Consider the following 21451-nt stretch of genomic DNA (forward strand, 5'->3'; position numbering starts at 1 on the left):
AGATACATTAGCAAGTCCTATTGCATCGATTGTGGAACAATAGGTTAAATTATGGAGATGCTTTTTATTATATGAATGAGTTGTGTAAAGCATATACATAATGCATTAAGGACCTCCTCTGGCTATAAATGGATTGGAGGAGCTGGTTGTGAAACTGGGGAGATAAAAATCAATGCTGACTTGCTGTAACTATACAGCTGCCTTTTACACTGCTTTGTGTCATTATGCCCTTCTCTTCAGACTGTGCCAGTTGGATTTAGACTGCAATTTAAGATATGACATTTTTATTGTCTGGCGATGTGTACATGCTACACCTCCTACAAATTGCATTTTTCGCATCTTTTCATGTGGATCTGTTGTAAAACCGATATCTATCTCGTCTCTCTCACATTCATCCGGCCCGCCTCCTCTTCCTTCTACGTCGTCCTGTTCTCGCGCCTCTCCCCAAACGCATTTGCTTTCTCTCCTTCATTAGACCCAGAATGTGATGTATGACCTCGTGTCAGAGCTGCAGGAGCGCAGTGAGGAGCTGGACAAGCGCATCGGCACATTGGAGGACAAGCTGGACTCGGTGACGGGCAGCCTGCAGGCGCTGCCCTGCCTCATCTCCCAAGCCATAACCCAGCAGCAGCAGGACTTTCTGGACGGCTTTGTTCACCGCTTTCGGCCCGCTTCACTAGCCTCTGAGCGCTCTGAGCGCTCCGAGCGATCCTGGACTTCCACCGCCCGGAGGCGGCGCTCTCCCTCGACAGCACCACACACGTCCTCTGATAGCGGATAACCGTGACGAACCCACTGCAATCGCATTCCAGCCCCAACTTTCCCCAACGCAAATCGTCACCTTGCTCCGTCCTATCCAAGCGGTCCCTGTAACCACTGGCTAGTCCATGTCTGGACTAATAATGAATCCATATCTTGACCCCGGGGCTGATCCTTACCCGTATTCGCTCCTCTGTCATCAAATCCAAAAACCAATTCCTGTGTGACTGAGCCTCACAGCACAGGACTGGAATCAGAGCTTCTCAAAAAGAACAAAGAAAAGCGAACAGACATAAACCAAGAAAACACAAATGCATACAAAAAAGTAAAAGAGAAAAACAAATTTAAATGACGGAAAAACCGAGAAAAAGTAGAGATATGGTTTATGTTTTAGCCATTGTATGGCTGTTCAAGTTAGCTTTTTTGTAAAAGCCCTTGTATAGTTAAAAAAAAGACTGATTTTAGGGTCGCTGGGGTGAGAGCTGGCTATCACACCGGAGAGTCCTTAACCACAAAGGGGGGAAGTCGGTCTGTGGAGCCTCGGGCTCACCTGCTGGTCCTCTGAGGGAGTGGAGGACACCCCTCCACCCGTCCTCCTGTCCTGTCCCCGTCTGTCTGGTGAGGAGAGCGGGCCGAACCATTGGATTTCCCTTCCAAAGGACTGGAGTCATGGATTGGAGTTGGGTGAAAGTTTTAGGCGAGGCTGCAAAAGCTCTGACTGGAGGTCAGTGTTTGAAAAAAGTAGAAACTGTCCCACAAAAGAAGAGCAAAGAGGATGCATATGGCGTTACTACTGGGTAGAAAAAACTTACACAGTTGCCAACTTCAAGGTTTCCGCTTCCTTGTTCTTACCAGGGGAAAATGAGAGGGACTATCTTTTTTAGTTACATATTGACATGTGATTTTTCAGTGCCTGAATGTATAAATAGTAGAGGGTTATTTAATTACTAATTTCAGAGCTTTTTTACGATGTTAACAGTCTGAATACAGCATTGCATTCCTTTTTCAGATACATTCCTCTCCAAAAATTTAAAGAAAATGTCTTAATGTAATGCATAACATTGCCTCCATCACACAGCAAATCTAAATGTTTTAAAAATCTTTGATTTCTTCTACTTCTACTAACACCGTGAGAAATGAAACGGTTCTGAGGATAAGCAACGGTGAGACAGAGAATATTTGTAAGTGTCTGTCAGAGAACGAGTTCACTTTTAGCTCAACGTTGCACACTCATACACACGACAATGAAACATGTAGTCCTCTATCTTTCTCACCACCACGAATTAGAGCTTCCTGAGGTCTTCAGCGTGGCTTGAGGTCTGCTGGTATGTATGGCCACACAGGCACACGTCACTGGTCAAACTGAGAAGCCAACGCGGCCCTTTGCATGGCTCTGTGCAGAAATCACAACGGAACACAACCTTCCTCAGATGGCTTTTTTTAAATGATTTACATGATTTTTATTTTTGTCTTTTGCCTTTTTTTTCCCTTTCATTTACTTCAAAATTGTACCCGGATATCTTGGGTTTTTATAGTTGCAGAACCTAGAGAGTGGCAGTAATGTGATTCTGTAATGCATTACCTGTTTTAAATGTGAGATGAAGAAAAAACGCTTCAACAAAAGGATACAAATAAAAGTGCTTATGGAACTTTGCTCAATGGGTTCCTCTATAGATTTAAAAAATATTTTGGGCAGTGCAATTATTAAGTCCAGCCAAGTGTTGGATGAGAAGATTGACACTACTTTTATTTCTGTATAGTATATGAAGCTACTACCAGCAACTAGATAGCCTAGCTTAACATTAAGACGGGAAACTTGTAAGCTTAGATCCTTCTAAAACATTATTCCTTACCTTTTATTTAATCCGTAAAAACTGAAATGCAATCACTTCCTGGAGTTTCCCCTGGTCTCATTTTGACAACACAACTCTAGGAAATAGGGTTCCCGTAAAACCACAAATAGTTGTTAATGCACTTCTTTTGTACGGATTAGACTTAATTGATTTATAAGCTTAATTTATAAGCTTTGGTGCTTATAAGTGGATTTTTTTTTTTTTACCTTTTGTACATGCTAGCTGTTTTCATACTTTTTGCTGTCTTTATGTTATGCTAAGCTAACCCGCTGCTAGCTAGCTAGCAAAAAGAGTGGTGTGCGTTGTCTCCTCCAACTCTAAGCAAGAAAGTGAATAAGCATATTTCCCAAAATGTCAAACCATTCCGTTAACATCGGCCTCTGTTTGGTTTCTCCAAGAGACATAATACATGATATCACAAGATAGAGATATTAAAACATTTGAAAACCTCAAAAGCATGGCGTTTGAAGCATCCTAGAGTAGTGAAAAATGTAGGATCTTTGAAGTAATTTCTTTCCAAGGTACATATTAGAAGTTTATCAGGAAATCAGCAGATTAGCGGGCTAGCATGCTGTCCTGAAGAAGTTTGAATGGTAGAAAAGTCTCAAAAGAATGTTTGAGGTAAAAGTCATCTTCATGGCCCCTTGAGATAACTGACAAATAGGATCCGTATTATGTGATACTTCTTAATTGTTTCTGAGCTGCTTTTGCTTGAATTGGGGCGAAGTCTGAGCCCTGTGAGACAGCGAGTGAGACGGCTCTCCCACAGGCTCTCCACTGACCAGAGAGCCCTTCATTTGAGAACATATTCAGTTTGCTACGAGAGGAACTTAATCAAGCATGAGTATTAGCTTTTTTCCTTTCGACTTGAGTTGATGAAGCATGACTCTTTACTGCCCCCACCTCCAGCCACTCCTCGTACAGTGCTGCGCTGCATCCTCCCAGTATGACGGGATCTATCACGCCATTACAGTTAGTGTCATCTAGCAAGTCACGGCGGCTCATGGAAGACTATCTGCTTGGTTATGGCCTTACCTGCCTTTTGCAAACCATGGTTTGCATCTTCACAACGTGTCATGTTAGAAACATCAACCCCCCCCCCCCCCACACGCACACGCACACAGAGGCAAATGGCCTGCAGCAAAGACCTTTGAGTGGTTTGAATGGGAAAAAAAAACAAACAGACAGACAGGAGAAAGCAGGGGAACCGCCAGTTCCTGTTCCGTATTGCACGGCGTGTGTGGTATCCAGTTACACAGATGCTGAAGTGTCCTCCCCAGAGAGACGTGGAGGAGCTGGTGCTAAGGACTTCATCCTTCACCAGGCAACAGGAGGAAGGTGAGACGAGATTGAAAAAACAAGAAATAAGAGACGAGCCAAAGCTAATTTACTAACATGTTCGTTTAGCACAAGAGAGTGGTTGTCCTGTTAATATGACCTCATTGTAGATGTCGCCAAGTGAACAGGACAACCAGTGAACCGCAGGTTAAAGTAGATGGGTCCAATGCACAGCATGGTGCAAGTTTAGTAGAAAAGAAAAAAAACAGGATACAAAAGATTATTTTAATTTCACACTTTTTCTGATGATGGAGATATAATCTGTTTAAATCCTGTAAACGTTTGTTTTCTTCTTTATTCCTTGTCACCAACAAAGTCCTGCCAAAACACCATTCCAATATTTAATAGGAACATGATTTTCTCCACCAGAAAATAAAAAATGCACAGCATTTTGTAGTGAAGTGAGGGCCATTCATGATGTTCTAATGATGGTAGATGAGTCCAAGTGATAAACGCATCCCAAAGTCTTTTATTATCCTGAAAAGTAGACTTTCCTCATAGAGCAGAAATCAGAATACAGTACTTCTACTTAACAAAAAACAGAGTGAAAAAAACCCAAAAGTGAAGAAATGTAACCCAATCATTGTTCTGTGTACACTGCCACATGATGCATAATGTACGTAGTAGCACTGGAATAAATCAACTTTTAATGGATGGCAAATGGGTTTAACATGTTCTCTGTAAACTGTTTGCGGTTCCTTCATTTTGCAGGTCAACTTTTGTCCGTGCAAGGAGAGACACCAACGTCAAATCATTAAAGACTTTCTTCAGCAAAGACCACAACTCTCCTCTTCATTTGGTAGCAATAGACAAACCTTTTGATTTGAAATCACTTCTAATGCTTTCTTTTTTAGTACCCCAACAAAATAACAATCCCAAAAGTTTTCAATCACGGTCCATCCAGAGGAAAAGGAAAATGACAGCAGCCAAAAGCCAATTGTGAGAGTGAAAGGTGAGTTGGCGCACGTGTTGACAGATACATCAGACATCACACGTCTCTTCCTGGAAGACTGTGAGGCAGGGACATCCTAAAACATGATTACAGGAGGACGTATTGACATCAACATAAACATCGCTCAAGAGGACACACAGCTGCTGGGGGCTCTGTTCCAAGGTGAACCGTGAGCTGTAGGCGACACGCACACACTGAGCCGTTAACGTTCAAATGACAAGCTGCTATTCATGTCCACGTGCACAAACATGGCTCAGCCGGGTTAATTAATGCCAAATCAGGAGGGACTTGGCAGCACATCGATATCCCAGAAGAGTGGCAGAGTCAGTCACGCTGCAGTTGTTGCTCCTAAGACGCGCGTTGCTCACCGTCCGTCCCAACAGAACAGCAGCAATAGATGAAATGTTGTGTTTGTATGGTATGGATGGTCTGTGGTTTAAAACAATCACAATGTTGCATCATAGTGACTAAACTAAATTGAAAAGTTTTCCACAGATTCTCCGCTTAATGTCCTGAGCGGATAAGCTTCCTAGTATTTCTTGCTGTAGTAAGATTGGTCTCCTAATAAGCATAACTCATCCAGCTACTACTTATTTTTGTTTTTGAAGTGTGAAAGGCAAGAAAAAAGGGAATTCAATTATGAAACTATCTAGCGATTTCCCCTAGAGGGCACTGAGGACGGGTCCGCAGGGAGAGAAAACGACAAGGGCAGGATGCAGAGGACCGAGGTTGACCCTCGGACTTGGAGAGGACAGGGGGGAGGGGGAGGAGGGGGGAGGATCGTTCGAGAGTGTGAAAAGGTCCTTCGGGGACAGCTTGTGGCAGACGGGGGAATTATTGAATTTATTGCAGTCGTCTCTTTTCTTCCTGTCTGCCCTGGAAGCTGATAGCAAGCTGCTACATTATGCTTAATGCCCTTCCAATCACTTCCAGCATACACTTGGGGCTATCAAAGCCAATGGGAGTATTGATCTTGGGTTCGGCCCCTTTTTTTAATGCACAATGCTGTAGCGGTCAAGAGTGAATGGGAAAGGCCTTTTATAATCCGTAACAATCGCTTCTCTCTTTCTACCTATCTGAATGTCTTCCTCCGTTCGTTCGGCTCTCTGTTCGGAGGCAGGATGAACGCACAAATGTGGTTGTCTGTTCGAGGCCCCCGGGCTTCATTTAGCTTTCAGGGGAAAAAGGGCTCATCCGTCCTTGACAGCATCATCATCAGCCAGAAACTTTCTCGCTGGTGATGAACTGTGATCACATCTCACTTAGCTGCAAAGAATGACTCTCTATTCTGCCAACAATATTTGTGTTATTCACTATGCCTCATCTGTTGATACTTGACCACCCACTGTTTAATGATGTACTCAAAAAGTGATTTGATTGATACTTTTGACCCCTTTTAAAAGAACACAAGGCCAGTTCTTGCATCATATACGGTGTTGGAGAAATTACGTAATACGCAATGGAAATCAAGGTTATTTGTGTTGCACCTTTTGCAAACAACAGCTTAGAAAGGCATGTATACCACATTTATAAACATCTATGCCAACTTATGCTTCATAGTGCAAGTCTTTTGATACCAGGTGTTTTTCTACACATGGTACAACCGTAATGTAGCTGGGAATCTTTGCTGGAAAATACTGTCACGCCGCCTTCAAGGCGACACAAAAGCATTGTGTTCTGACCGTCTAAAGGCGACTTTGTTGATTGAACATAATGTGATATATATGTAAAGGAATTTATTTAAAAATATGGTGCATAAAACAAGTTGTAGATTGTGTATTAGGAAATGTTGTGTTTTTGCAGAATCTCCTACGATGCAAATAATGATTCTTTGATTGTTTTTGCACATTCATTTCCAGAAAGAGGACGAGGAAGAGAGACCTGTATGTTTGCTCTTTTTCCACTTCAGGCCTTTGCTTTATACAGTACGCACTCCTGATAAAGACTCTCGCATATCATTGCAGCTGAGCTGTTACCTACGGCGGCAGTAGAGGACGTGCACAGCAACAACAGATGAGCTCGCCCGCGGCGAGGCCACTGCTGGGACTCGGTACTCACTTGAGAAAGTGGGTGGCATTATGTTGTTACATAGTGCATTGGCTACGATTGCTACTGTGTGTGTGTTTGGAAGAAAGAGTAGAGCGAGGGAGGGGATGGTGGGGGGGGGGTCACTATGGATGTCCTTGCCTTTAGCTTTCTCAACATAAAAAAATCTGCCCTGGAAGAATTTCCGGCACATGTGTAGTGATGTCACATTATAATACCAGCGGTCAGACACACACTAATGAACACAACGCGTGTAGTCATTTGAAAAGGTGCAAGAACTGGCCAGAGTTGGAAAAGTGTAATGCGTGAGAGGAAAAATAAAAGAGGGAAAGAGAGACAGAGAGACAGAAGAGGACAAACTGAGTGAGGGGGAGCGAGATGGCGATCAACCATCAGAGTGAGAATCACAGGATCCTGCTGCCCTCTAGTGCCAGCGTCCTCTGTGACAGCAATGTAATATGACACAATTTGGAGGAGAATTAATTATTTATGAATGATGGGATGATAAAGCTGTATTACAGATCTTTAGATATGAGCTGATAGCACATGGCTGATATCAAACGCATGCACTTCTAACAAAAAATACCTCTTATCCTGCCCATAATCCACTGTTTCTAATTGTTGTAAGTGATACTTAAAGTATCACTCGCCGATGCTTGTGTGTGTGTGCACACAATGAATTCTAATGGGGGAATTGTCCATTTTCCACTATCAATAAAACGATGACATTTGAACTCGGCAGCATTAGTGTCCATCCAGGCCCTTTTAAGCACATGTTTTCATTACATCATTTTGCTCAGCTCACCACCTCCTTCTCCTGAATGTCAAACGTTGCCGCCCCTTTCTTTCTCCCTCCGGCTCCCTCCCACAGATTAACACACTAGTGCCAGTCGGCACCAGCTCGACAGCGGTTCAGGTTTAATGTTTGAGCTTTTACTCCCGCCCTCGGTTCTCAACACACACCGTTGGCCAATAACCGCGCTTGTGTGGAACTGAGCGTCCAGCCATTTTACACCAGGTATCATTTCCTGTTGTTTTCCGCTCAAAGTCCATCTGCGCGACCAGAGCAACAAGCTGGGGTCAAACTGGTGAGTGAAGTGTATTTTTAAGATTCTCTCAAACACAAATATGCTTTGTGTTAATGATGTGTTTCCACCTGGTGACGGTTTTATTTTTTTGGGTATCAGAAGTTTGAGCCGCGGCCTGGTGTGAGTCACGGCTCAGCTTGAACTGTTATTAGTCAAGGCCGAGCTGTACTCCAGTCATGTTGTGGTCGCTCTCTGAGTTCTTCTGCTGTGGGATCAAGTACTTTAAAGGGATATTGCAGTGGTTTAGCTTTGTTTCGGTCCGCGTTCCACAAATCACATACTGCGATACTGGAACATTAACACAGTTAACTCTTTTTTCCAGACAACGCGGTTGTGTTTTAGAATGACTTCTTTCCATCCAAACACCTGCTTCAATCATGTTCTATTAGCAGCTCTGGAGACAAGTCTCACAACATTACCATGTATTGATAGAACAGACAAAATTAAAGGTTTTTGTGGCCTTTATTTGGATTATTAAGTCTTTTTTTTAACTTAAGTCAGTGGAAGTTGATTTACAGTCATTTTAACTTTAATCGAATCAGGAAATTAAGTTTTTTCAGCATGTAGCTATGGCATATTTACTTACATGCTCTGTATACCTGCTAGTAATGCATCTCTCTCCCCTTCTCAGTTTTCTCCCATTACATGCCTCCTAAGGACTGCATGCTTTTTTCTTTCTAAATGAATCACCAAAATCAGTCAGCAGTATGAAAAGCTGGGGCAGCAAACTCAAGAGACAAGACACTGGCAGTGTGGTCGAGTCCTCCTCTAGCAAGACAAACTCCTGTACTGGCCCACCAGTGCCTGTGTGGGTTGCTCACACACCCGTACCAGATAACATTACAGATGATGGTGGTACTAATTCCACAGGCCTACCTTCCAGCACATCACCGTACGCCGAGAAGGAGGAAAATAAAGGTAGCCTGAAGGATAGACTGAAAACCTTCATCCCTCAATCATGGGAAGGCATCGTCCATAAATGGACAAAGAAGAGTGACAGTTTGAATGGGTCTGAAGCTGGCACCAGTGGCATCCAGATCCTTCCCAATGGGACCAGGGTGAGTCCTCCTGTGAGTCCCCTGCAGGAGCGTAGAAATTGGGGTGACTCACTCAACTCCAGCCAGAACTCCCGTAAGCCTTTGTTAAGGGAGAGCCCCTGTGATGACCTCTTGTATCAGAGCCCACGAGAGGAATCTCTCCTGACCAGTATCCACCCTGCAGAGTACTACGCTGAGAAGCTGGAGGTGTATAACCTGAAGTACTCTTATTTGAAATCCTGGCCAGGGTTGCTCAGACTGCTGGCGGGGCTTCAGCTCCTTTTTGGTGGCATGGTCTTTGCGTGCGTCATCGCGTACATCCAGAAGGACAGCGAGTGGTCCAACAGCTACGGACTCTACAACGGTGCATATAACAACGGGCAAGGCGTGTCTGGATACAGCTACCGAGGCCCCATGACTCCATTTGTACTGGCGGTAGCAGGAGTCTGCTGGATTATAACCTTGACGCTTTTAGTGATGGGACTGACGATGTACTATCGCACCATCCTCCTCGACGCGGCCTGGTGGCCACTGACGGAGGCCTTCATCAACGTGACGTTGTTCCTGCTCTACATGGCGGCCGGGATCGTCTACCTGAACGACTTGAACCGCGGTGGGCTGTGCTACACGACAATAGGAGTTAATCCCATCATGGCCAATCTGTGCCGGGTTGATGGGGGACAGATGGCGGGAACGGCTTTCATCTTCATCAACATGTCGATGTATCTGGGCAGCTTCCTGGTGTGTCTGAAGATGTGGAGGCATGAAGCTGCACGGATGGAGAGAGAGCACTTTGAGAGCAAGGTAGAGGCCATTGATCAGATGATAGAGTTTAGATGAAAGAGAATCTCCTCGCCTCTAAATTTAAAGAGGGAGGAGAATCATTTTCATTAAAAGAATGAAGTGTCCTATTCGAGAGTTGCACTTATCCGGGTATGAAAATTGATCATCATTCAGAGCTCAAGTTCCACTTGAAAGTGTTTACGGGTTTCGTATTCAGCGTCTGCAAATGTTCCTTACACGGTTCATCCTCGTCATGTGTTTACTCTGTCAAACACGCTTCCCTTCGATGTTATTTTGAGTATATATGATGTGCCTAACATCCCATTCATTGTTGACAACAGTCAAGGACACTATTATTGATTGCAAATGAGCCACCAACAGCCCCAAAACAACAACGGCAGATCAAATCCAATAAAATTTAGAGTCAGTCAGGATGATCTGCAGTGAGAATGCAATTTGTCAGTATTGATATGTCAGGTTTTTTTGGCTGGCAGTCAACCAGGATTTGTCCCAAAGCTGTGAATTGTGTTTTTCTTGATTGTATTGACCGTGTAGTCCTCTATGTATCAATGTGCTATGGATAAGTCACATATCTGGTATAAACACATTGCTGGTTTGCATCCTTCCTAATGCAAAGTAATCAGAAAATATTTGCTGCATTTTTTCTTTTAATTGGGATTTCTGTGACATGTATCTTCACCTACATTTTGCTCTAGAGGGTTTATGGTGATGATGGCTCAGGCCTGCACTTCTAGTAGTGTATAGTAATAATTTCACTCAATTAATAATCCTTTTTGTCTTTTACCTTTAGCCCCAGGAGAGGTTACACCAGTCCATCCCGTTAACCCATCTCAAAACCAAGCACATTTCATTCAAGGATGAAAAAGGTACCTCTATGAGTAAAGATGATCTAAATCGAAATGTCGTCATCTCTGATGTCTACAAGAACCCAGTCAGTGTCAACAGAGCCGCAGCGTCTGTATGCACCCCCAAAGTACACATCATCGCCGACTACGTCATGTGAGCGAACGCTGCCTTTAACATTCTAATATGTTCTGAATTTACCGTATGCCTACTTAATCCGGAAAATCCTCCCCTACAGCAAGTATCCAGTGATCAGCTGTGTGGAAGAAAGGGAAACATATAAAGCAGTTTTCAACGACCAGTATCAGGAATACAAGGACCTCCACAGAGACATCGGCACCACCCTCGATAAGTTCAGAGAGCTGGATGCCATGATGGCACGACTCCTCCGAGAGAGAAAAACCCAAGAGGTGAGATCAATGTAAAACCACCTTTATTTAATCATGTCCATCAGCCCTATAAACTATTTGAGTGAGAGTCGTCCAGGATTTAATTTGGGTTGAAAAGGTCATAATTAGGCCTCCTTATCGCACAGACATGTTAAACATATCTCCCTCTACACAATGTGTTTCTGATACGGAGCGCTTTATGTTGTGTTTTGTGCAAACCATGTTTTGTTGATATTCCATTTATTAGGACCAGCAGAGGATTCAAAGCATTTTGAAGAAGTATCAGCGGAAAAAGAATGTAAGTCAGGTCACAAGTCCTCTTTGTTTTCCATCCACTCACCCTCAAGAAATTAAAAAATCTTCCAGCAAATCCACTATTTTGCTACTATTGTGTAAATGACCAATTGGTTTTGTTTTCCTTCCATAAAACTTACCATTGATGCAAATAATACTGCTTCCACCGGGAAACTGACTCTTGGAAATTATCATTTAATGCTGCTAGATTACAGAATCAATCAGGCGGTTCGAAAAATGAAAGATGAAAGCAAAGGAAAATTTGGGTAATAGAGGTTGCTGCCATTAATGAAAAGATGAGTTGATGTGTCTGTTGGTGTGTTTTCACAGGAACCCGGCTTCTTAGAGAAAAAAGAACGCTGTGACTATTTAAAAGCTAAATTAAGCCACATCAAAAACAGGATACGTACTTTTGACCAGGAAGCCATGGAAAACGGCCGGCCATGAAGAAGAACAGAGAGAAATCCCTGCTGAGCGGGCAAAACAAACATTGATTTATTGTTGCCATTTACTCTTTTTATAGGCACCAATTTAACGTGACACCTGGTTTATAACATACATTTTTCACTCCTTTTTTATAACAAGTCATCACACGTTTTCTTGTAATAATTTTGTCATTTATGTCTCTGTGGAGAAACAAGAATTGATTTGTATATTTTGAAACAGTTTCGGTTGTGATTGGAATTTTTACAGAAAAAGGTTTGTGTGATGAAGGTTTTTTCTTTACTAACACGTGTTACTGTTTCATATTTTCACTGCCGTTTTGTGTGCCGTGTAAACGGTTAGTTTATCTAACTGTGGTCTGCTTTGCTTTGCTCCTGCCTCTCAACTGTTGATGATTTTCAGTGTCTTCAGCTTTGTTACATATTATACATGGCCATTTTGATAGCAGAGAAAAGTTGTTTTGATGATACGAAGAAAACATTCCATTTGGATCTGGAGTCGACTACTATCAGGTTGAGCTCTCTGGCTGACATTTTCTAAATAAATATCTTGTCATTTTTCTATTTGTGACCTGTCTTATTCTCTTGAAATACATGTTTCTATTTTTGCATACTTATCCTATCTTTGGTCATTTTTTAGGTAACATTAGTTTTTCATGGTCCTCTGAAGCTTGGTAAGATGCTACCAACAAGGGAAATCGCTTTCAAATAACGTTGACTACTTTTTAATCTTTGAGTTTGGGGGGGAAGGTATCCGGTATTTTCAGTCTAGCGTCCTCAATTCTAAGTGAAGACTAGTATCACTGTGTTAAACGTCAAGTCAAACTGCAAATCATAAGTGATGAATTAACCTAAAGTACCGCGTGCTGACATTTATGAGCATAGCAGTTAGGGCCAACAACCTCACATAGTGTCTTTCGATTGATTTCTGTCCTCGTCCTCTTCTGTGTTAAGGACAATGATTCTTGCTTCAGGCTGTAAAGGGAACCCATAAAGTGGACTGTTTAGGCTGTTTTGACAACAGCCTTAAACACTTTCCTCATCGAACTGACTTCAGGTCTTGACAATAACTTCTGAATCATTGAGCTAAATTATTATTTTTACAATGAGCCCTGTTGTTTGGTAGTTTTTGAAAAAAATAGGAAAAATAGGAAACAATCTCTGTCGGAAAAAAAATGGAATTGATTTCTCCTTTTATAGTTTTATTCATTATTTCAGTTCTGTTTGGCTTGAATGAATGCCGGTATACGACCGACTTCCATTCCGCTGTATTCAACCAATGTTTAATATTTTATTCCCAGCGGCCATTAGCCGCGAAGAACCGACGAGAGGGAGCAGCAGGTGGACCAGTCGGGTCCGCAGGTCGGACTGTGGTGCTGCCAAGACCCACAGACGGGTTTTCTTATCAATGAAAGGGTCCACGCCGATTAATGACCCGGTTTAATGACCCGGTTTACACGCGTGGGTGAAGTACACGTGCGTGGGGAGCAGAAGAGACGTTGAGGAGCGACTTCTGCCGTGCGAGGTAGGTCGAGTTGCAACTGAGAATGTCCCTGTTTCAGCTCTCAAAGGAGCCATATTTATATTTGTTTTTTTTACATTTGATCAAAAGTCGGACCGGTTTGATGTTTCACGAAGACTTTCAATCGCTAAACCAATGGGAGTTGTTGGTCGGATCTACTCTGTGAACGTGGAGCATCGTTATTTATTTTTTTGTTTCGATGTTTTTTGTGTCAACCAAAATGAGTCACTTTTCTTTACTATCAGCTAACCTCACTGTTCAGAGAGCAAAGACTGTAACTGTAAAATAACCGATCTACCACGCGTGACAGGGCTTCTACTCTAGCGTCCTTAGCTGTCACTCAACAGGTGCATTCAGGTAACGTCCGTGCCACTGGTCGCCCGTTATCTGCTTTCTTTCTGAATTATTGAAGGCTGCTGGGTAACATTAGTTCTTCATGGTCCTCCGGAGTGATGAGGTGTGGGTCAGCAACACCACCGAGCGGGTTCAGGGAAGGGTTCCATCCATAGAACCAATTTGCTCACGAAGGCATCATTCCAGAGGCCTGAGACCACATGTAATTGACTATTTGTAACCTTTCAAAGCTGTTTGGAAATGTTATACAGGAAAAAACATACAGTATATAATAGAGGTGAAGAACTGTAATAACTTTCCTTGAATTGACATTTTTCCCTCCTTATTCCAGGTGAAGTTCCAGCGATATCCTCGTAACCATGTATGAGCCTCGGTACTACGATAGCCCCCCCGTGTACAGCCCGCCTTACAGCACCAACTCCCAAAGCGTCTATCCCCCCAGGAGCGTCCACTCCCCCCAGAGCCAGTTTGTCCCCCACACCTTCGATGCCCGCCCTCACCCTAACTACACTGAGGGGAAGCCTCAATACTTCTACCGCTGGTTTTCTCCTCCCGGTTTCGTCAAGACCTTCCAAGGAGTCACAGTACTCATGTGTTTCATTATATTCGCCTGCGTGGCTTCGACCCTGGTGTGGGACATGAACGGGTTCGGCTACGGGGGATATGGGGTCGGGGCTACGGGGGGGATCGCAGGGATGGAGTCTGGATATTATGGAGGCAGCTACGGCTATGGTGGCTCCTACATGACGCCGCAATCTGCCAAGTCAGCCATGATTTCCATGGCAGCAATTAACTTCCTGGTCTCCCTGGGCTTCCTGGTGGGAAGTTTCTCACGGTCTCGGATCATGAGGGGATGCAAGTTCTACCTCAGCGTGTTCGTTTGTGATATCATCTTGGCTGCCCTTCAGGTGCGTCTCACCAAATGTTACAGCAGTTCAATGCAAATTCAGTAAATACCAAGAATAACTAGAAGGTGTGTCTTCGGCCATTTGATAAATGAAGGTCCAGGAAGTGCTCTATATATTGTCAATGTGTGTAACATTGTTGTTGAATGCGGCTTTAAGGTTGTTATGTCGCTTTCTACTCCAACATGCTTTTTCAAGAGGAAAAATATATCAACGGTTTAAAATTAAGGGCATATCTACTGCCTCCACATTGCTGTCAACCTCTGGCTAGAAGCTAATGGCGCTAACATTGGCGCCAGTGTTTACAGAGCTAACAGGGAGTGTTGGTTCTCTGCTTCCACGGCAACACCACCAGTGGTAACCAGCATAGCTCTCCAATAATATAATAATAATAGTCTTCATTTTCTTTTGACTCCCAGGGCATCATCGACATCATCTTCGTGATCGGGGTGAACCCAATGTCTCAGAGCTCTCAGAGCATGCTCTACAATCCCATGCTGATGATGTGCCAGAACATCCAGGGCAGCCCCAGCCTCAGCGGCAGCGTGGGGGCCGGTTTTCCCGGAGGATTCCCCATGTACACTCAATACCTGCACCACTACTGCTACATGGACCCGGAGGAGGTCAGTGGGATTTTGTTCTACTTCGTTCTATCCTCTTCTGCTTTATTCCCCGCTGACCGCTCGTTTCCTGTGTCACCAGGCGGTTGCTTTGGTGTTGGGTCTGATGGTGGTTTTGGCCCTGAGTCTGTCTGCTTACTTTGCCTACAAGACCCGCAGCAAGATTTGGAGGCACGGCAAAGCTAACATCTACTGGGACGAGCCGCGGGTCAGGTCGGCAGAGGGCCAGGATGTACAGGATTGGGTGAGTGATGTTTTATATGAATATATGCACTGATTTCGTGTTAAGAAAATACACTAATTACACCAACGACGTGTGGTTAAATGTTTATTTATATTCCAGCCAGATAACAAATCAGAAATCAATAATCACAAAGTCTCTCAGTTCTTACACTACATTTTGCACTGTCGCCTCACAAGAAGAAGGTCCTGGGTTCGACTCCGGCCTTTCTGTGTGGAGTCTGCATGTTCTCCCCGTGTCTGCGTGTGTTCTTTCCGGGTTCTCCAGCTTCCTCCCACAGTCCAAAGACGTGCTCTGGAGATCAGGTTAATTGGGGACTTTAAATTGCCCGTAGGTGTGTGAATATTGTATGTCTCTGTGTAGCACTGCGATTGGCTGGCAACCAATCAAGGATGTACCCCGTCTATCGCCCTAAGTTGGCTGGGATAGACTCCACCCCCCCTAAGCAGTTTGACGATGGATGGATGGAAACTTAACTGACTGACTCAGAGAACCTTGCTGTTTACCTTTGGCACGCCCGGGTATCAGTGTGACTGATCATTAACCAGAGGAGTGATAACACCGTTCACAAATGAGCAATAAAACACGTTACACGATTTACGGTGAAAGGAAACAGGTCAGGAGACTTTGGCGCGATATGCGCTAGGTTTTTGTTTTGTTTCATGTGCAGAGATGGTTGCACATAATCACACATTTACGGATGGAGTGAACCATTTGAAACCGGTTGTTAATGATTCACAGTGTTTGTAACCAGGAAGAAACAGGTGTGTATTCCAAAAACTAGCATGTACTTACTGATACCCTTCTCTGTGCAACTCACTAAAACATTAGAAAAGGACGCTTTACACATAAAAGGTATGTTTTTAGGGGGACGGATTCTCATGCCGCGCTGGTATTCTAGTGTTCCATCCACCAACAGGACTTTCAGCCATTCGGCAGATCACTTTCTTTTACCCGCCGTCATGATGTTGATAGGTACACTTTTGTTTATGCGCTGTCTACAGTCTGCACAGCACAGCTGATGTTGAAAATGATGTGACGCAACAACGGGAGTTTATCCGGCGAGGCCGTGGCCTACATACTCCCTATCAGTGCGAAGGGTGCACCGAGCCACTTCATTGAGATGCAGGCCTCATTCCGGGGCTCTCTTGTGTTGCAGTGGAGATGTTTGCCTCACAGGGAGGTATATATAATGAATGTGGCATGTATAATGTATAAAAAGGGTTGAGTTTCCTCAGTGTTGCTGTGTGAGCCTCTACAGACTGTGGTGGCGCTAAATGATTCAGTATGAAGGGGATGCTCCGCATTAGACTCAAGACACAAAGTGGTAATCTCCTTCAGTCCTGTGCTTCCTTCGTGTTTAACACAACGAGGAAAATAGTGGTAATTGAGAAAGCAACGATAACGAGATTTATATCAGATGTTTGAGGGTAGAGCCTACCCTCACTTCTATAGTGAGGAAGTATGCCACTCTTCCTTACATATCCTAAAGTGTTGTATGTAGAAAGAAAGTATAAAGAAATATGTTTTAAAAAGCAGCCAACAGAAAGAAATGGCAGCAGGTGACTTGTGATTAATCTTTCATGAAGTAAACTGATCGAGTTGTTAGCGGCAGCTTACTAAATGGTCTGATGCCACCAACGGATTATCCCAAAAAATCAAGCTGCAAGCAAATCTGCAGTTAAAAGAAACTAAATTCTGCGTCTTTGGTCGCACCACAGCAGAAAGGGTCACTTTCACAAACACTGACTGGACTTAATAGAAATTAAAAACACTGTAAGTGCACAAAGCAGCGGCTGTCACGGCAGCGTCTCAGATTCTCTGCAGCTGTCTGGGAGTTTGTTGCACATAGAGGATCATCCTCTAGCTACACATTCATCAGATCTGTTTCACAGGCTGCTCTTTCCAGACATTTGCCTCAGCTCACTGGGCCGATCCACAAATAGGGCAAATACTACAAGGTATTAATGATGCATTATACAGTATTACAGTAGATAACATGAGGCATAATGCATTTTTTGTGTTTGGTTTTCTCTTCCGAAGGAGGTTTTCTTATGACCATGCGTTTTTTTGTAATGCTTTTACTCCACTTTGCTGCTCTGCTGCATGTTTAACTGACAAAGATGGAACAGCAGAAATGTTTGTTCCACTGATATCCCTCCTGTCCAAATGCGCTCATGGTTACTGTCAGGATCTCCGATCCCCCCGAGTTGGTTGATGAGAAGAATCGCAGCACGTTGATTAATTAAAGTCAAAGTCACCAGCACGTATCTCAGCGTTCGGTGTAATGGCGTCTCCGAGCAGTAAAAACGCTGAGTTTTTATACACATGTGAAGAACATTCTCCGTGCCAGTTATGAGAAGCTGCAAAGCAGGTTGAGATAAGAACCCAGGTGAAGCTGAGGGTAGCACACACACACACACACACACACACACACACACACACACACACAAGATCCTCCTCAGTGGCCGGTGCAAATCATAATTAATTGACATAAAGTAAAAAATGTGGATCCGGAACTTTCGTATCGAATAAGATATGAACCAAGGCCATGAACAGAAGTCCTTTGTTTTGAAGCTTCTATGAGATCGAGTTAGCCGCTCTCCCTTCTCAGGACACAGCTGCAAAGCAACATGTTGTATCATGCTGCTCTTTGCACATCAGGGTCAAATACAGGACACTTGAGACACGGCTTTAGCACAAGACAATGTTATAATATATTTTACCAGTACATGCATCTCACATTACACACGCACGCACACACACACACACACACATCTGCATGCGTTTCGTGTCTAACATAGTTTGTTTTATGTGTTTCTGTCCAGTTAACTGGTTCTGATAGTTATAGAGATATGGATTAACACGAGGGGTCTTTTTGTCAATTTCACTGCATTTCACTGCAGTGTGCAGTGTGTGTGGGTGTGTCTGTGTGTGTGTGTGTGTGTGTGTGTGTGTGTGTGTGTGTGTGTGTCTGGCTAAGTAATACCTGTCTGGCAGTGACACAGCCTCGCTCGTCTGACTGTTTTTGGGGGCAGCGTGCCGTGCAGCGCAGAGACCTTTTCAGTTCTGTACTTCACCGATTATGTGACAGATTTACCCCAGAAAAGGTTCTTTCTTGCCAGCATACAAAAGTCTTTGATTTCTCCCAAATCGTTTCTATGCACAAGGATGTCGGCAACTGCTTCATCAACCCATCAACACTACATGATGGGTGCTTTTATCTTGTGTATTTCTGCCTGATTGTAGTCAAGTCTGATGTTGGTCTCCTGCTATTGTCTAACAGGTGAACCTCGTTGGAGAGGTGCGCAGCACCCAGCAGGCACCGACTGTTGCATCAGCACCTGAACTGGGAGCGGAGAATAGCGTGGTCTCCTATGGCATCCGAACAGTCAGCATTCCCAATGATAGAAATGATAAAAGCAAAAGGTGAGTGATGGTTGCAGAGGCCTCAGCATGACCTTTGTCCTGAACTTTAAAATGTACACATTTTACTTCCCCACCAGTGATGCTTGGCTTCTCTCCGGACAGTTATAAAATAATATTTAAAAAAGAAATGCAGTTTTCTTCAGTTGAAATCAAATAAATTAGTTATCTCTTGTTAGTTGTTATTGTTTTTTAGAAATGTCCTAATCAACTAAAGAAATTGTAGGAGACTTGTAGGAGACCAAAACAGATGATTAGTTGACAAACCAACTTGAGGGAACATCCCTACATGTTTTATATAAGTGGAACAAGTGAAATCCATATTTTCAAGTACTTAAATCTCTAAATATAAACATTTTATGCACTCAAGCCCCATTTACTTTTCAAGAACAAAAAACAACGCCAAAAATCTCTTTTTTTCCTCTGAATTCCTGAACTCTGTAAATACGACGTAAATGAATGCAACTGCGAACATTCAAGTACAACTACACAATCAATCATGCACTACTTTTGTCCCGCCTTCTCTTCGTAGCTTCCCTGCTGATAACAGTAATCATCGGGCCGCGGAGCCTTTGTATCAGAACAGCAGGGTGGCAGTTTGCTCCAGCGGCTCCTCAGACGACACCGACAGCATCAGGAAACCTCCTCCTCCTCCTCGCCATGTGGAGAAGGAGCGGAGGAAGGGCCGAGAGCCCGAGCCCGCTGCTCCCGGGAGGGCGGAGTCGCCGTATGAAACCGGTTACACCACCGGAGACACGGCCAATGATCTGGACGGGGACCACGCGGATCACCTCTGCAGGTCAGTACTCAAACCTCCTGGCAAGGACTGTTTATTCTTGCAACGCAGACTGCAAAGGGAAAAGCAAAAAACCTGAACTACAACATGAAATGCAAATGAGAAGAGACTTTTTTTATAAATCAACCGAGCCTATGTAGGAATAATATATTATATCTGAATATTAATACCAATTTGGAAGAAAATGCTGTGATACTACACATCAAGCATCACTACTTTCTTCAAAGCAACACGGGCAGCGTCTTAATGTGATGTAATAATCATTTTATGTTGTTTCAGGCTATACCCAGAGATAACTTCAGACGAGCAGCGCCGGCAGTACAAGAAGGAGTTTGACTTTGATCTGACCTCCTATAAGAGGCTCTGCGCCGAGATGGATGACATCAGTGACCAGATGCACAAGCTGAGCCGAGAACTGGACATGTTGGACGAGGACTCCGTGAAGTACCAGGTAGAGGAAAACAGATGGCAGGAGCATCGAGCGTTTTAATTATGTCTTAACCGCATCAGTCATCCTCATATGGGCCTGTTGTTTATTTAATATCTGCTTGTTTCACCTTCGGGAAATCTGGCTGATACAATATTATAATTGTATTGTTTATGATATCAAATGTAATTTGTATTTCCATTTTCAGGGTGTTGCAGACGAGTATAACCGACTGAAAGCCCTGAAAAGTGTGAGTGGAGTCACATCAGTGGCTGCATACAACCATTCAATATTTTGGGAATTATGCTTATTCTTTTCTTGCCACTCTCGTGTTTGTAGATGGATTTGACGTTTGAGCCTGTTAGTTTAGCTCTGCATAAAGACTGCAACCCGGTGGAACGGCCTCTGCTCAAAGGCAGCATTGGTGTTATAACCATTACGTTTCAATTGTGTAAGACAAGACACAACAAATAGCCCATTTGGCACATAACTACCACAGCTACCTTCTGTTCCAACACAGCTGGGCATTCAGATAACATTGCTTGGTAAAAAGAGAAGTACGCCCCAAAATAGAAATAAAAATCATATTGTACCTGTATCAATCAATGTAGGATATTTTATTTTGTCTCCTTGTTTTGGAGACGTATTGGCTGTAGAAATGTCTTCCTTCTCTCCAACACAATGGGACTAGAAGGCACTATGAATGTGTTGCTCAATACGACTAAATAGGAATTAAAGAAACAATCGTATTGTCTGATTAAGAATTTGTGGGTTATCTTCAGAATATATGTGTATTTCTGATTTTGAGGTGAACTGTTCCTTTAATATCGAATTGTTTCAATTTCTTCCTGTTTTATATTAGACTTCAGATCATCAAGCAAAGAAGAAGCAGTGCAAAGAGCTTCGACAAAAACTTTTCCACATCAAACGTCTGGTGAAAATCTTTGACCAAGGTCTCTGTTAGTGTGTCTTCAAAATCCAAACAGCCGAGGAACAACAAACACAAAACCTCCATGTTCTTTACGCTTTTACTGCTTGAATTGTGAGACAGTTTGTCCCTCAAACCGACCGTAGTCACTGGAAGTCAACATCTAATGTTTACAACTGGTTTCTCCTGCAGCTGTAGATCTGTCGGATTAGAGCCGCGGATGAGACCTTTTAAAATGTCTTGTGTTCATTTAGCATTTCAATGTGAATTTGTTTTCTTATGTAGAATGCTGATGGTGAGTGATGAATGCTTTTTGTACAGAAGATATTAATAATGAAATAAATTAGCAGTTGAAACTAGTTCACATGCATTAAATAACTTAGAGC

General features: G+C 43.3%; 2 protein-coding genes across 3 annotated transcripts in view; both read left to right on the top strand.

Moving 5' to 3' along the window:
• The window catches only part of kcnn1a (potassium intermediate/small conductance calcium-activated channel, subfamily N, member 1a), a 40700-nt gene extending 35973 nt beyond the window's left edge, over positions 1-4727 (top strand). For both annotated transcript variants that reach the window (XM_040171207.2, XM_078099072.1), the window contains exon 9: positions 476-4727. In XM_040171207.2, the coding sequence (XP_040027141.2) occupies positions 476-781 (306 nt within the window). In that variant the 3' untranslated portion in view covers positions 782-4727. The remainder of the gene's footprint in view (positions 1-475) is intronic.
• Positions 4728-7825: 3098 nt separating this feature from the next.
• On the top strand, positions 7826-21425 carry ocln1 (occludin1). The gene is made up of 15 exons (XM_078099073.1): positions 7826-8036; positions 8668-9877; positions 10668-10876; positions 10959-11130; positions 11357-11407; positions 11734-11839; positions 12635-12651; positions 14091-14630; positions 15047-15250; positions 15330-15491; positions 18775-18917; positions 19447-19713; positions 19990-20161; positions 20346-20387; positions 21000-21425. Exons 2-15 carry the CDS (start codon positions 8744-8746, stop codon positions 21099-21101), a joined length of 3321 nt encoding a protein of 1106 aa, XP_077955199.1. The 5' UTR covers positions 7826-8036; positions 8668-8743; the 3' UTR covers positions 21102-21425.
• The last annotated feature ends 26 nt before the right edge of the window (positions 21426-21451 follow it).

The sequence above is a fragment of the Gasterosteus aculeatus genome, chromosome 3 (assembly GCF_964276395.1).
Source record: "Gasterosteus aculeatus chromosome 3, fGasAcu3.hap1.1, whole genome shotgun sequence".
Taxonomy (NCBI): domain Eukaryota; kingdom Metazoa; phylum Chordata; class Actinopteri; order Perciformes; family Gasterosteidae; genus Gasterosteus; species Gasterosteus aculeatus.